General features: G+C 58.8%; 3 protein-coding genes across 21 annotated transcripts in view; 1 reads left to right on the forward strand and 2 right to left on the reverse strand.

Annotated features, from left to right (window-relative positions):
* RPL36 (ribosomal protein L36) overlaps positions 1-666 on the reverse strand; it is a 1,537-nt gene extending 871 nt beyond the window's left edge. Inside the window, exons 1-2 of one of the 2 annotated variants that reach the window (XM_007109340.2) lie at positions 577-666; positions 302-396 (exon numbers count right to left, since the gene is read on the reverse strand). In XM_007109340.2, the coding sequence (XP_007109402.1) occupies positions 302-394 (93 nt within the window). In that variant the 5' untranslated portion in view covers positions 395-396; positions 577-666. Of the gene's footprint in view, positions 1-301; positions 397-507 lie in introns of both variants that reach the window. The other variant, XM_028500178.2, reaches the window with a different exon arrangement.
* Positions 667-6,909, reverse strand: HSD11B1L (hydroxysteroid 11-beta dehydrogenase 1 like). 18 transcript variants are annotated; one of them, XM_007109329.4, is made up of 8 exons: positions 6,386-6,909; positions 5,021-5,107; positions 4,807-4,937; positions 4,048-4,159; positions 3,576-3,667; positions 3,162-3,255; positions 2,865-3,030; positions 2,399-2,763 (listed from the first exon to the last, which is right to left on the reverse strand). In XM_007109329.4, the coding sequence occupies exons 2-8, from the start codon at positions 5,091-5,093 to the stop codon at positions 2,568-2,570; spliced, it is 864 nt and encodes a 287-aa protein (XP_007109391.1). In that variant the 5' UTR covers positions 5,094-5,107; positions 6,386-6,909; the 3' UTR covers positions 2,399-2,567. The 18 variants fall into 18 exon arrangements, 16 of the variants coding, with proteins under 16 accessions (XP_007109391.1, XP_007109396.1, XP_028355963.1 ...); XR_008616229.1 differs by lacking the exons at positions 2,399-2,763; positions 4,048-4,159 and adding exons at positions 667-887; positions 1,708-1,890 and having other exon boundaries at positions 3,162-3,746; positions 4,807-4,933; XR_008616226.1 differs by lacking the exons at positions 2,399-2,763; positions 4,048-4,159 and adding exons at positions 667-929; positions 1,708-1,890 and having other exon boundaries at positions 3,162-3,746; positions 4,807-4,933.
* Positions 6,910-7,022: 113 nt separating this feature from the next.
* On the forward strand, positions 7,023-8,832 carry MICOS13 (mitochondrial contact site and cristae organizing system subunit 13). The gene is made up of 4 exons (XM_007109324.3): positions 7,023-7,172; positions 7,872-8,049; positions 8,249-8,300; positions 8,612-8,832. The coding sequence occupies exons 1-4, from the start codon at positions 7,144-7,146 to the stop codon at positions 8,707-8,709; spliced, it is 357 nt and encodes a 118-aa protein (XP_007109386.1). The 5' UTR covers positions 7,023-7,143; the 3' UTR covers positions 8,710-8,832.
* Positions 8,833-13,303: the final 4,471 nt, after the last annotated feature.

Below are 13,303 nucleotides of genomic sequence, written 5' to 3' on the forward strand. Positions count from 1 at the left end.
TGGCCGCTGAGCCTGCGCGTCCGGAGCCTGCGCTCCGCAACGGAGAGGCCACAGCAGTGAGAGGCCCGCGTACCGCAAAAAAAAACACAACCCACTCCCAATTCGCTCCTGCCACAGCTTCCGAATCCACGGGCCAGGTGGGTCTCGTTACTTAGCCCCGGCGGGCGTTCGCCGCGCAGGCGCATAACCGGCATCTTCACTCTGCTCTGAGCAAACCCGACACCCCCTTTCTTCCGTTTAAGACACCAGGGCTCCCACTGCCCTCAGGACTCGACACCCCGACTGCGCTCCCGGCACTCACCCCGCGGCGGCGGCTGTGCCTCGGCTTGCTCACGTTCTTGGTCACCTTGTGGCCCTTGTTGAGGCCCACGGCCATGGGGTAGCGCAGAGCCATGGCTACGGACAGGGGTGGGGAGAGGGGGGTGGAGGTGAGTCCCGGCTCGGTCCCCGCCGCCCGGAACCCCGCGCCTCAGCTCCCCCGGGCTTGCTCGCTGCACCCAACCATACCCCCGAGCTGCACTGGGGCCCCAAGAGTCCAGATGGCAGCTGATGGTACTCGCGCTGGGCTTCACTAACCTGCCGCTCCTCAATGGCTGCCGCGGCGGAAGGGCCTCAAACGCGCCGAACTCTGGGATTTCTACCAACCCGCGGGCGGCGCGGGCCAGAGAGGCAGGAATGTCGCGGGCTCCCCCTGGCGGCTGGAGGCGTCCCTGTGGGCCCCCTGAGCATGCGCGCTTACCCTCACGGGCCCAAACCAGTAGTCGGACCGGGTGGGCGTGGCTGTGGCTGCGGTGTCTCCCTCTGCGGGTGGGTTGAGAGGCGGAATCCAACTTCTGCCGCCAGCTGGCTGTCCCAGCACCAGACTTCAGCTCCCACTACTCGAATTTCTCCATTTATAGAATGATGACAACAATAGTACCTATTCCAAACTGTGTGAGCAAGATATGATAACTGGCACAAAATAAAATTTCCACAAACGGAGAAATTGGTTTTACTATATATGAAGCCAAGCTCTGGGCTAGAGCTAAGGAAAGCGTTGTGATATAGTGCCCCCTGGTGGCATTTGATATAACGATGTAATTTTAGGTGCAGGGACAGGAGGCGTGGTGGGAACAAAAAACTATTTTTTTTTCTGGTTTTTATCTTTCAATCCTATTTATTTCCAAGAGACAGTATCAATTTGAGGATGGTCTGTTTGTGGTTAGCCCTTTGAACACCTGCTAATCTTGGAGACTTGGACAGCCAACAGGAGCTAGTTCTTTTTTTTTTTAAACATCAAACAGCTTTATTGGAGTATAGTTGCTTTACATTGTTGTGTTAGTTTCTGCTGTATAACAAAGTGAATCAGCTATACTTATAACCCCATATCCCCACCCTCTTGCGTCTCCCTCCCAACCTCCCTATCCCACCTGTAGCTAGCTGTTTATAATATTGTTTCATTCTTCAAAACATTGTTTTGTTTTTATAACATTGCTTTCACTTAGTTTTTATCTTTACAGTTGCTTTTTCTTTATGCGAGCACTGCTGGTTTACCATTTTAAGGAAAGTGTCAATTTTTATTTCATTAATCTAAATACCAGTGATGTGCTGATGCAGCCCACGTGTTGCCTTAAAGAGGGACAGTCTGATGTCAGAATCCCAGCTTCTGCCTCTGACTACCCGTCTAAGTTTCCTCATCCATAAAATGGTAACAATGGTAGCACTAACCTCTGGTTGTGAAGATGTCATGAATGTCAAGTGCGTAGCGCCTGATGCAGGTTATCATTATTGGTGTACAAACCATGTTCTTCGTGCTGCAAATATAGCCTTTGGCCCACAATCGGTTACACTTCCTTCCATTCCTGCCTTCCTGGATGACGTCCATCTGTCTCTCAGCCTCCGTTTCTCCACCTGTGGAATGAAGGTGAGAATTCTGGCACCAATACACACATCCCTCTTCACCTCCTGCCACCAGCAAACTGGAAGGACCAAGGAGTCTGAACCACAGATGTGCAAGGGAAGAAAGATTTTTATTATCAAATGGGAGGCTGGATCCAGCCCAGAACACATTCTTTTCCTCTTCCCCCTCCTCAGACCCCACCATCAACTCGACAGCTTCGAGGGCTCCCCTGCTTGGGAAAATGGTTGGGGGATGCTCCGAGGCTGAGTGAGTGGAAAGAACAAATCAGAGATGCAGTGGTTTCAGGTCACACGTAGAGAGGGTTCCAAGGGTGGCTCAGTGGTGTTGTGACCTGCTTGATGTGGCCAGGGCCCTGGGGCAAGTCACATAGCCTCTCTGAGCCTCAGTTTGTTCATCTGCAAAATGGAAGCAGCAATCATATCATCAGTGACAGCTGAGAAGACTGAGGTAATTGCCTTCCAAGTCCCTGACAAGATGCTGGGCACGCCCCGAGTTCTGATTGTTTTCAGGTGCTGGTAGTTTTTCTCAGGTTCACTTTTCTGTCTTGATGACTTTCTTTTGGCCCTTGGCCACCCACTCAGAGGTGTCTCGGTGTGTGTCCGGGCTCCAGGACGATTGGCTGGAGGGTCTTCTTCTGGGAAGACGAAGGGGCATTAAGCCCAGGGGCTCAGGCAGCAGCGGGGGTCGTGATGTTGAGCTCCTGGCGGATGAACCAGGCCCTTGGCTGTGGCATCCAGCCGCGAAGCAGGCCGAGCAGATGGAAGCGCCACGGGTAGAAGACGCCGGAGGCACGCGTGGCACTGCCACGAATCACGGCCAGGGCTGCCTTGGGCCCTGGGGCCGCCTTGGCCCTCGTGACGCCCCTGGGGACAGGAGGGTGCGGTGGGGACTGTGGCTACGGCTGAGCGGCCCCCCACACCCCCTCCCCGCTCAGCCGGGCCCCGGCTCGCGTCCTGGGCCTCACCTGACTCCCTCGGCGGCCGAGGCGCGATCCCGGAGGCCCAGGACGCACATGGTGATGGCGACGTTCACGTCCTGCACGTCCAGCTCCCGCCGGAGAGAGCCGAAGAAGCTACCCAGCGCAAACTTGGCCGCCGAGTAGGGGCTGGAGAAGGACGGGGGCACACGGCCTGGGGGCGCGGGAGGGCAGCGGCTGAGCGGCCACACGCCGCGCTCCTCCTCCGGGAAGCCTTCCTGTCCGCTCCAGGCTCGCCCCCATCGGCCCCGGGGCTTCCCCACTCCCCGCCCCGCGTACACGCACCTAGCAACGAGGACACCACCACCAGGGAGCCCTTGCTGTCAGTCAGACTCGGCAGCGCCGACGAAGTCAGTTGCATGTAACTCAGGAAGTTCACCTGGAGGTGGCGACTGCGAGTCACCGGGCGGAGGAGGAACCGAAGGCCAGAAGGGGCAGGGGCGGAGCCTAGAGCCTGGGGGCGGGGCCTTGGTGTGTAGGGGCAGGGCTCGAGGACTGGGGCGGAGTTCCGAATAGAAGAGGGGGAACACCAGCCCGGGGCGGAGCCAAGGTCAAGAGGGCGGAGCCTAGAACCAGGAAAGATGGGGTCTGGAGCTGGGAGGGGCGGGGCCCGAGAGGGGAAAGGTGAGAGGGTGGAGTCTGGCGGGAGGGCGGAGTCTGGAGGGAGGGCGGAGCCGGGGCCGCGGAGGGGCGGAGCACCTGCATGAGCCAGCGTGTCGCCTGGGCGCTGCGGGCCCGCGTGCCTGCTGGGGCGGCGCCGAGGTGGTTCAGCACCAGGTAGTCCAGCCCTCCTGGCCCGGAGAGGCCCATCAGTCCGGAGCTGTCCTTGAGGCTCCGCCCCCCGCGCCCTATGAGACACCACCCATAGCCCTGCCCCCTGAACTAGCGACGCTCCGGCCAGAGCATTGACACAATGAACTCTGACCCAGGGAGTGCCCAACTAAGATCAAAGAGACCCCGCCCTACTCCCTAACCAGGCTTCATCCCTGATCTAATGAGGCCCAGTCCAGAGTTCCACCCACTGGATGCCATGAGGCGCCACCCCTAGCCTTGCCCCCGGGCCCATAAATCTCCGCCCTCAGACGGCCCTTACTACCACACCCCCGCCCCAATTTGGGTCGTGCCCCTAAGGCCTAGGCCAAGGTCCCAGACTCCTGGCCCCGCCCCTCACCCAGCTTGTCCAGCGCAAACTGCACCACGCGCTCGGGCACCTCAGGGGAGGCCATGTCCGCAGCGATGTAGAAGACCTTGGGAGCGCCCAGCTTCCGGCAGTTCCCTACCACCTGGGGGGGCCAGAGCTGCCCGTGGGCCCCTCCACCCCAGCTGGCCCCCCTCCACCTGCCGGCCCTAAAGGGGCCCCAGCCTGAAGCCCCCTCCCCTGCTATGAGCCTCAGGTTCCATTCAACATCATGCCCGAAGCTTTACCACTGGGGTAGCAAACTGGCAGCCCATGGTCCAGAATAGGGGACATTTTGCTTGTTCAACCATCAACATTTAAAACGCAGATTTCAAATAAATCTTGAGATTTCTGGCCTCTTGAAATTTTGGAAGGTTTATCCCCAGGAGCTGTACATTTCCTTGAAATAACACTGGGCTGTTGCTAAAAAGTGTCTACTCAACCCGCTTTTGAACTTGAGAACGCTAGCTATCCACACAGCCTTTGGTTACTATCAATACTCCTATTTAGTGAGGCACAGTCCTTGCTTTACAACTGTCTTACTGATTCAACCCCACATCACAACCCAGGAGAAGGTCCTTTTATTGTCACTGATTTACAAATGAGGAAACTAAGCCTCAGAGCGATTAAGTGACTTACCCAAGGCCACACAGGAAGCCTGAATGTTTGCAGGGATTCAAACCCAGGCCCTATTCCCCGCCCCGCCTCCCCCGCCCCCCCCCCACCAATTAAACTTGAGATGGAGTATCTCACCTTCTGCAGGAGAGCCTCGGTGTGGGCAGTGAGCACCAGGTGGGAGCCCAGGCGCGCATAGTGATATGCCAGCTCCTCCCCGACGCCCACACTGGCTCCAGTCAGCAGCACACGGGCTCCCTGGAGGCTGGCTGGCAGCGAGTAGGGGTGGTCAGCTTGGGGGATGGACAGGACAGCCAGAAAGTTCCTCCCAACCCCACCCCCAGGCACTCACCTGGGTCAAAGTTGTCATCCCAATAATAGGCAAAGAACAGGGCTCCCAGCCCCGCGAGGAACAGTACCTTCATGGCCCTCCCTGGGCCTGCAGCGGGAGAGAGGGTGGCCGGCACAGGCCCGGCCCACAGTCGCACCCCAGTCACACCCATTTCCCCAACGGTGTCTTTGTTCGAAGAGCCAGTGGTGATGCCCCTGGCCCTGCCCCCTCTTCTCCATCTCCATAGCCACCACCTGGTCCAGGTCATCATCTAGCTCACCTGAACCACTGCAGCAATCTTCTTCCCCTACTGAAAACCCTGCCTGTTTCACTTGGAACAAAAGCCTTGGTGACCAAAAGGGCTCTGCTTGGACCAGCCCCTCTTGCTCACTCTGCTTTGCCACACCAGCCTCTTCACTGTTCATTGGAACCAGCCAGTCACCATCCTGCCTCAGGGCCTTTGCATTGGCTGTTCCCTCTATGAGGAATGCTCTTCCCAAATACAACCCCATGGCTTGCTCTTTCAAGTCTTGGCCGCAAAAATCACCTCCTCAGAGGGCACTTCCCTGGCCTCCTTCTCTAAAGCACCTCTGTTCCTGGTCGCCCCCTCTCTCTTACAGAGACACCCAGAAGGAATCGGACACTCAGGACTGGCTTGGAGATGGAGGTGCCCGTCATCAGGGTTAAGATGTGACTTCAGCTGGGGGAGCCGATTTACTTGTTCCAGGGAGAAGGTGAAAGATATAAACAGTCCAGGTTCAGGGGGTCATGGATCTCCCCTGAAAAGGGCACAAGCCCATCACATCTTAGGGTTTCTATCCTCTGAACTGCATGGGGCAAAGAGGAAAGGCCATAGGGATCTTTGTCCAAAAACATCTGGGATGTCCCTTCCTGCTCCAAACCCTCCCAGGGCTCACCACTGCCCCAGATGGAGACCACACCCTCCTCACCTCAGCCCACGAGACCCAGCAGGTCTGGCCTCGGCTCTCTGTCCATCCTCATCTTCCCCACTTCCTATCCATGAATCTATCAGTTCTCAGAAAAGTGAACTCCTCGCCCTAACCCAGTCGCGCCAGCGTCCCCTCAGCAGGGAACACTCTCCCACCTCTCCCCACTTCCAGGGAAAGCCCTGAAGCCCCACAGCTCAACACTCTCCTCAAACTGGCCCTGACCATAGCTCCCCCGCAGGGGTTGGCTGGCAAGCTGGGTGGGTGAGTGGGCGGATAGATGAATGGATGGATGAAACAGCCAGGCTCTGATGGGGGAGGAAAGGAGGAAACCCGATCCTCGCAGAACCCACCGGCCCCCTGACCTCGCCGGGCCTCAGTTTCCCCTCTGGACAAAGGCGGAGTGCGACTCACTGCACGCTCCCAACCACGAACTCACCCACTCAGGCCTCAGTTTCTCCCGCTGTCCAGCGGGGCTGCGGTCCGGGCCTGGGAGCCACGCGCGCGCCCCTCTGCCCTCACTTCACCGCTGCGTCCGCCAGGCTCCGACCGCGCCCCCTCCCGTAGGGTCTGAGTCACGTGACTCCGAACCCACCTCCTCGTGGGGAGAGGCTATACTGTGCGGACTTGGCTCCCAGGCGTTGCCGGGCAACAGCCTCCCGCCTAGCTCTCCTCTGGCCTCAACCACTGACCTGATCACGTGACTAAAGGCCCACCTCTCTCGTACAAATCAGTTCTCGTGTTGCCGTGACAACCGGCTTCCAGGCACTCTCTTCCTGTGCCTGGGCCCTTAGTCCCCCCGCGCCGGCGCGGGTAGATCTCCCGGGCTCCGACATCTTGTGGGTCCCCCTCAGGCCCCACTCATGTCACCCGATTCCTCTTTCCCTCACGTCACCAGGGCCGTGCCGCGCCCGACTACATTTCCCAGGAGGCTTGGCGGCTAGACAAGCCGTCCGGCGCCTCACGTGACTTGCCGACTACTTTTCCCAGACAGCTTTGCGGCGGCAGGGCCCTGAGGACTAAGCTTCGCACAATTGTTTTGCAGTGGGATCTCAACCCCTTTCTGTTGTCTCGGGGCGGAGACTCCGACTCCCGGAGGCCTTTGCGGCTGACAAGAGACTTCGCCTCCCAGAGGCCTCTGCGGCGCCGCGACCGGAAGTGGCGGGCGAGCCGAGTGTCCTTGCGCGCGGAGCGGTGATGGTACCCCGAGTGTGGTCGCTGATGAGGTTCGTGGGGACACCAGGAGGGCCCCAAGCCCCCGAGAATGTTCCCTTCTGCGAGCACCCTTCATCTGGTTTGCTCCCGATAGGCTTTTCGCCGCCCGTAGTGTCAGGTTTCCCGTGTCTGTCCAGATAGGGTGGAGCTTCTCGACCCCACTCCCGCTTCCTAGCGAGTCCGTGCCTTTCCCACTCTGTATCCGAGACCCCTCCGAGCCTCAGCTGCCCGCTCCGTAATATGGGAGTGCCGGACGCGTTTGTTGGGAGGTTAATGCGCACCCAGAGCTGCTTATGACAGACAGGAAATGACCAGGGACACTTAGAAAAACCCCGCGGGTTCCTCGCGGAGCATCCCTCGGGGCTGGAAGGTAGAAGGTGGTCAGGAGTCTTAAGTCTTCACTGTTCCCTGCCCTCTGCGGGATCTTGAGTGACACTGTTCCTCTCCAGGCTTCCGTTTACCAGTTAAATGGAGCTGAGTATCCCTGCACGCCTTAAATTAAGTGCTGTGGGTCAGGCACGCCTCTGGGCTCCCAAAATGCCCTGTGCTTCCTGCATTAGCTGCCTGGCTTCAGGTGTGTCACTCTTTGGACTGTGGGCACGCCCCTCCCCCTAGGGGGTCTAACCCTCACCCCCATACCCGCGGGCCTAGACCCGGGAGGTGGCCAGCAGAATCTGTGGAGCTGCTGTGGTTCCTTTCTCTGCCTGCAGGTTCCTCATCAAGGGCAGTGTGGCTGGGGGCGCTGTCTACCTGGTGTATGACCAGGAGCTGCTGGGGCCCAGCGACAAGAGCCAGGCGGTCCTTCAGAAAGCTGAGGAGGTGGTCCCCACCGCCGTGTACCAGTTCAGCCAGTACGTGTGCGAGCAGACAGGCCTGAAGATACCCCAGGTACTCCGAGCTTGGATTGAGGCTACGGCTCGGCGGGAGCCGGGGTGTCAGCTCTTGGGGTGGCCTTTGATCCCCGGTCCCTCCAGCCCTGCTTGGCTTTCTCCACACTGGGGCGTGTGCTGCTCTCCCTGCCTGTGAGGGAGGCGCGGGCTGCCAGGCCTTCCCTTTTCACCAGCCCCTTCTTCCCCTCTCTTCCCAGCTCCCAGCCCCTCCAAAGTTTAACTTTCACATCCGCGAGTCCTGGAATTCAGGTAGGCCTTGGTCCGTCTGCTTGCAGGAGAGTGGCCCCAGATACTTCCCACCTCCCTTCCTGGCCATGCCTTTCCATCACTCTCCTTCCTGCTCTGTGTGCACCTGCTCCCCACACCCCCCAACCCCGCCCCGCTGCCCCCCCCCCACCCCCGCTGCCCCCAATGGATCTGAAAGAGAAAAGGGAGTGGAGATTCCAGGGAGGTGGGAGCAATATGTGGCCTCCACCTGTTTCCCTGTGTGGAATTGACAGAGCCGGAAGTTGTGCCTCTAAAACTCTCTGCTGAAGGCGCTGGGCCCTCCTTCCCCACAGGCATCATCACAGTGATGTCCGCTCTGTCCGTGGCCCCCTCCAAGGCCTTGGAGTACTCCAAGGAGGGCTGGGAATACCTGAAGGAGCGAACCAAGTAGCCTAAGAGGAAGCTGCCTGCCCCAGGCGGGAACAGGGGCCGGGGCGCCACGGACTCCAGACTGGGACCCCACTCCTAGGGCAGCTCCCGGCCTTGCCGGCCCAATAAAGGACTTGGAAGTGTTCCCCGATCCGTGTGCTGGCCCCCGGGGCGTGGGCTTCGGGCTCCTGGGGGCTCTTCAGGGCCTGACCTTGACCGAAGGCCAAGGTTCACCCCTTTGTATCTGGGCCCTGCCCACTGGTGGGCACTCGACCTCGTATGGTGAGTGGGAGCAGACCATTGCCCTGGGGCTCAGGGCCCATCCAGGTCTGGGGTCTTCTCAGTTCTTGGAGGGCTGAGCACAGGGTGGGGCAGTTTGGGGGGGTAAGGGCTGGTCTACACAGCTGGGAGCCCCCAGAGCCACTGATTCTCTGTCCTGCTCGGCTCACTGATCTGCCCGCCTAGTCTAGTCCCCGCCCTCCTGCCTTCACCTGGTTTCCACTCTCATTCCACCCTCTCCCCACAACCTGGGGATTCCTGGGGAGCACAGACCTGGCAGTCATGGCCGTGCAGGGGGTCTCCCTGGCCCACAAGAGCCCTGTCTTCCAGATGTTCCCTGCTCCCCTGGGAAGCCTTCTCTGACACCTGCTGTGTCAGCTGCCTGGTGACCTAAATGTCTCTCCATCCAGCTGGAGCTCTGGGGAGGGTGGGCCCTTGAGATGCTCCCTGTGAGGTCCCCAGCACCCAGTCACAGAGCATCCCACCATGGTGACGGCAGGAGGAAACCTCTGCCCCAGACAGGGTAGGAGGTGGGCTTGGGTGGGAGCCAATGACTGGCCCAGGAAGCTACCCTGGGAACAGGGAGGAGGCCTGGGTAATGGTGCCCTGAGCTGGCACAGGATCCTCTGTTCCCAAGAGTTCTGGAGTTCATGTCAGTTGGTTTAGGGGATAGAACTCACCCAGGGACATGACTCAGGAGGGGACAGCACTGTTACAGACGAGGGAAGCAGAGACCAGAGGCCGGGGCATTTCCCAGGCTTGCCTGGGAGTAGAAGCCAGCACACGTCCATCCATCCGTCTGGCCAGAGAGGAGTGGGGAAGGCAGGGTGCTCGGGGAGGGCAGGGTGCTCGGGGAGGGCGAGCCCTGAGTGACCTGTGCCACCCTGGTCTCCAGGAATGGTCTCCAGGTGGGGTCTCCCATGTCCTGTGTGTCACCTGAAAGCCACCTGGGCCCCTGTGGAGGTGGGAGCGGGTCTATGATGAGGGTGGGATGGGTGGGGCCTGGGGCCATCCCTGATCCTCTGCCGCCCAAGAGGGAGCTGGTGCTGGCCATTTCAGAGGCTGAGGGCACATCCTGGGTTCAAGGACAAGCCCTGTGAGCTGTCCCAGCCTGATTCTCCGTCCACAGAGCCCTTCCAGCAGCCTCGCGGGCCCATTTTTTACAGATGGAGAAACGTTCACTGCCAGGTTCCCTCTGTCTGCCAAGAGACCCTCCCTGGAGTGCAGACTTCCAACCATGTCACCCCACAGACTCATTCCCGGCTTTGAATACAAGAGGGGTTTGTGCTCAGGGCGCAGGGAGCCGGGGTGGTGCCACGTGCTCCACGACCACGAGGCTCCCTGAAGCCTCACGACCCTCCTATTGTTGTCACCATTTTACGGGGAGGAGGAGCCTTGGCAGGTCTCCCCCTCTATTAGCAGCCAATACTGGCCCAGAAAAGTACACAGGAAAGGAAGCCAGTCTTTGTAGGAGGTCGAGGAGCTGCCCTGGGGACATGCTCAGCATCCTTGGTTCCCCTGCAGCTCCATGAACTTGACAATGGAGTTACTCTTCCATCTGTGTGTGTGTGTGTGTGTGTGTGTGTGTGTGTGTGTGTGTGTGTACTCTTCCATCGGCTCTAGGTGTGTGTGTGTGTGTGTGTGTAGTTACTCTTCCATCGGCTCTAGGTGTGTGTGTGTGGTTACTCTTCCATCGGCTCTAGGTGTGTGTGTGTGGTTACTCTTCCATCGGCTCTAGGTGTGTGTGTGTGGTTACTCTTCCATCGGCTCTAGGTGTGTGTGTGTGGTTACTCTTCCATCGGCTCTAGGTGTGTGACTGTGGTTACTCTTCCATCGGCTCTAGGTGTGTGTGTGTGGTTACTCTTCCATCGGCTCTAGGTGTGTGTGTGTGTGTGTGTGTGTGTGTAGTTACTCTTCCATCGGCTCTAGGTGTGTGTGTGTGGTTACTCTTCCATCGGCTCTAGGTGTGTGTGTGTGGTTACTCTTCCATCGGCTCTAGGTGTGTGTGTGTGGTTACTCTTCCATCGGCTCTAGGTGTGTGTGTGTGGTTACTCTTCCATCGGCTCTAGGTGTGTGTGTGTGGTTACTCTTCCATCGGCTCTAGGTGTGTGTGTGTGGTTACTCTTCCATCGGCTCTAGGTGTGTGTGTGTGGTTACTCTTCCATCGGCTCTAGGTGTGTGTGTGTGGTTACTCTTCCATCGGCTCTAGGTGTGTGTGTGTGGTTACTCTTCCATCGGCTCTAGGTGTGTGTGTGTGGTTACTCTTCCATCGGCTCTAGGTGTGTGTGTGTGGTTACTCTTCCATCGGCTCTAGGTGTGTGTGTGTGGTTACTCTTCCATGAAGTTGCTCTTCCGTCGGCTCTAGGTGTGTGTGTGTGTGTTGGCCACAGTCACTGGCCCAGGGTTGGCCATGGGCTGTGTGTGTGTGTGTGTGTGTGTGTGTGGAGTTACTCTTCTATCGGCTCTAGTGTGTGTGTGTGTGTGTGTGTGTTGGCCACAGTCACTGGCCCAGGGTTGGCCATGGGCTCTGCTTGACCCCATGGCTTTCCCGCTGTCCACAGACCAAGCTGACAGCCTGGAGACCAGTGCTGCTCTTGCCTGTGTGTCCCCTCATCCAGTCAGACCCCTATTCCTCTCCATCGACTTCTATTTGTTGCCAGTGATCACCTCCCTGCTGACCCCACCTCCGGGCCCGCCCCCTCCCTCTGTTCCCGAGACCATGTCTGATGACGTCACCCCCCTGTTCAAACACCTGCACCTCCCCCTGCCCTCCCTGTGAGCCCAGACTCCTCAGGGGCCCTGCCTCCCCTCAGTCCTTGGACATGCCAGCGGCCCTCAGTTCCCAGAACGCAGCTGGCTTTCCCGCCAGCTTTTGCCCACAACTTTGCAGCCCCTCACTAGGCCATCCTTCCTCCTGGCTGACCCCTGTTCATCCTGCCCCCAGCTAAGACGCCCCCTCATTTGGGAAGCCTCCCCGTCCCCTTCCTCGATTGCCCTCTCTGGGCTTCCTCAGTGCCCCGTGGGTGCCCCATCACAGCACCCAACACCTTGGGGCAGATTTCCACAGCTTGGCATCGCTGATATCGGGAAGGATAAATCCGTGTTGGGGCCACCGCAGGGACGGGGTGTTGGGCAGCATCCCTGCCTCCAACTCCCAAAATGCCAGCGGCGCCTCCTTACCCACCACGTGTGACAACCGCAAATGTCTCCTGGTGCTGCCAGTTGTCTTCGTGGGACAGAATCACCTCGTGGTTGGACGTCCAACATGGGTCTCAGTGGGCTGAAATCCAGGTGTGGGCACGGCCGGTTCCTTCTGGACACTGGGAAGAATCCGTTTCCTGCCTTTCCCAGCTTCTAGAAGCCACTGTGATCCTTGGCTGGCGTCCCTTCCTCTGTCCTCACAGCCAGCAGTGTGGTCTTCCACTGTCGTGTCCCCATCTTGCCCTTCTCCCTCCCTATTTGCCTTACAAGGGCCCTTCTGGTAACTGGACCCACCTGGGTAACCCCAGCTACTCTCCCATGTGAAGGTTCTTAATTTAATCCTGTCTGCAGGTCCCTCTTGCCACGTGCGGTATAAACTTGCAGGGATTAGGAGGGGGATGTGCCTGGCCTGGTGGAGGAGGTGTATTCAGCCAACAGGTGGAAAGGCCTGGTCCTGTGTCTGTCTGCCCTTGTCTGTGGGCCCTGGGGGGACAGGGGCCCTGTCAGCCTTGGTTGTTGGTACATCTCAGCCTTCAGACAGAGCCAGACCCTACTTGAGTGTGAGATGGAGCCAAGAGGCAAGCCTCTGAGCACTATTCCCCTAATGGGGGGGGCCTGCCCCAGCCCCATCCATACAGACCCAGGGCCCCTAGAGACAAGGAACACAGCTGACCTGGGGAGGTGGCACTGTCCCACCCGGCCACCCCTGGAGTCCAGGCAGCACTTGAACCCTGAACACACCTGCACCTTATGTGGGGTGAGACCCCCCCACCCCGACTCCTCTGTCCTGGTAACTCTCCTTCCACTCTGGCCCCCGCCACTCCCTGAGGTGGACTGCATCACCTGGTGGACTTCATCACCTGGGGTCCAACAGCTCTTCTGCTCCTCCCACGGCACACGTGCTCATCTCTCCTCCCCACTAGGATGCAATCCCACTCACGAGGTCCCTAGAGGAGTCAGATTCAGAGACAGAAAGTAGGTGGTGGGGGCCAGTGGGCTGGGGACTGTTTGATGGGGACAGAATTTTAGTTTGGGAAGAAAGAAAAGTTCTGGAGATGGACGGTGGGGATGGTTGTATGATGCTGAGAATGTACATAATGCCACTGAACTCTACCCTTAAATGGTTAACATGGTCA

The sequence above is a fragment of the Physeter macrocephalus genome, chromosome 2 (genome assembly GCF_002837175.3).
Source record: "Physeter macrocephalus isolate SW-GA chromosome 2, ASM283717v5, whole genome shotgun sequence".
In the NCBI taxonomy this organism is placed as follows: Eukaryota; Metazoa; Chordata; class Mammalia; order Artiodactyla; family Physeteridae; genus Physeter; species Physeter macrocephalus.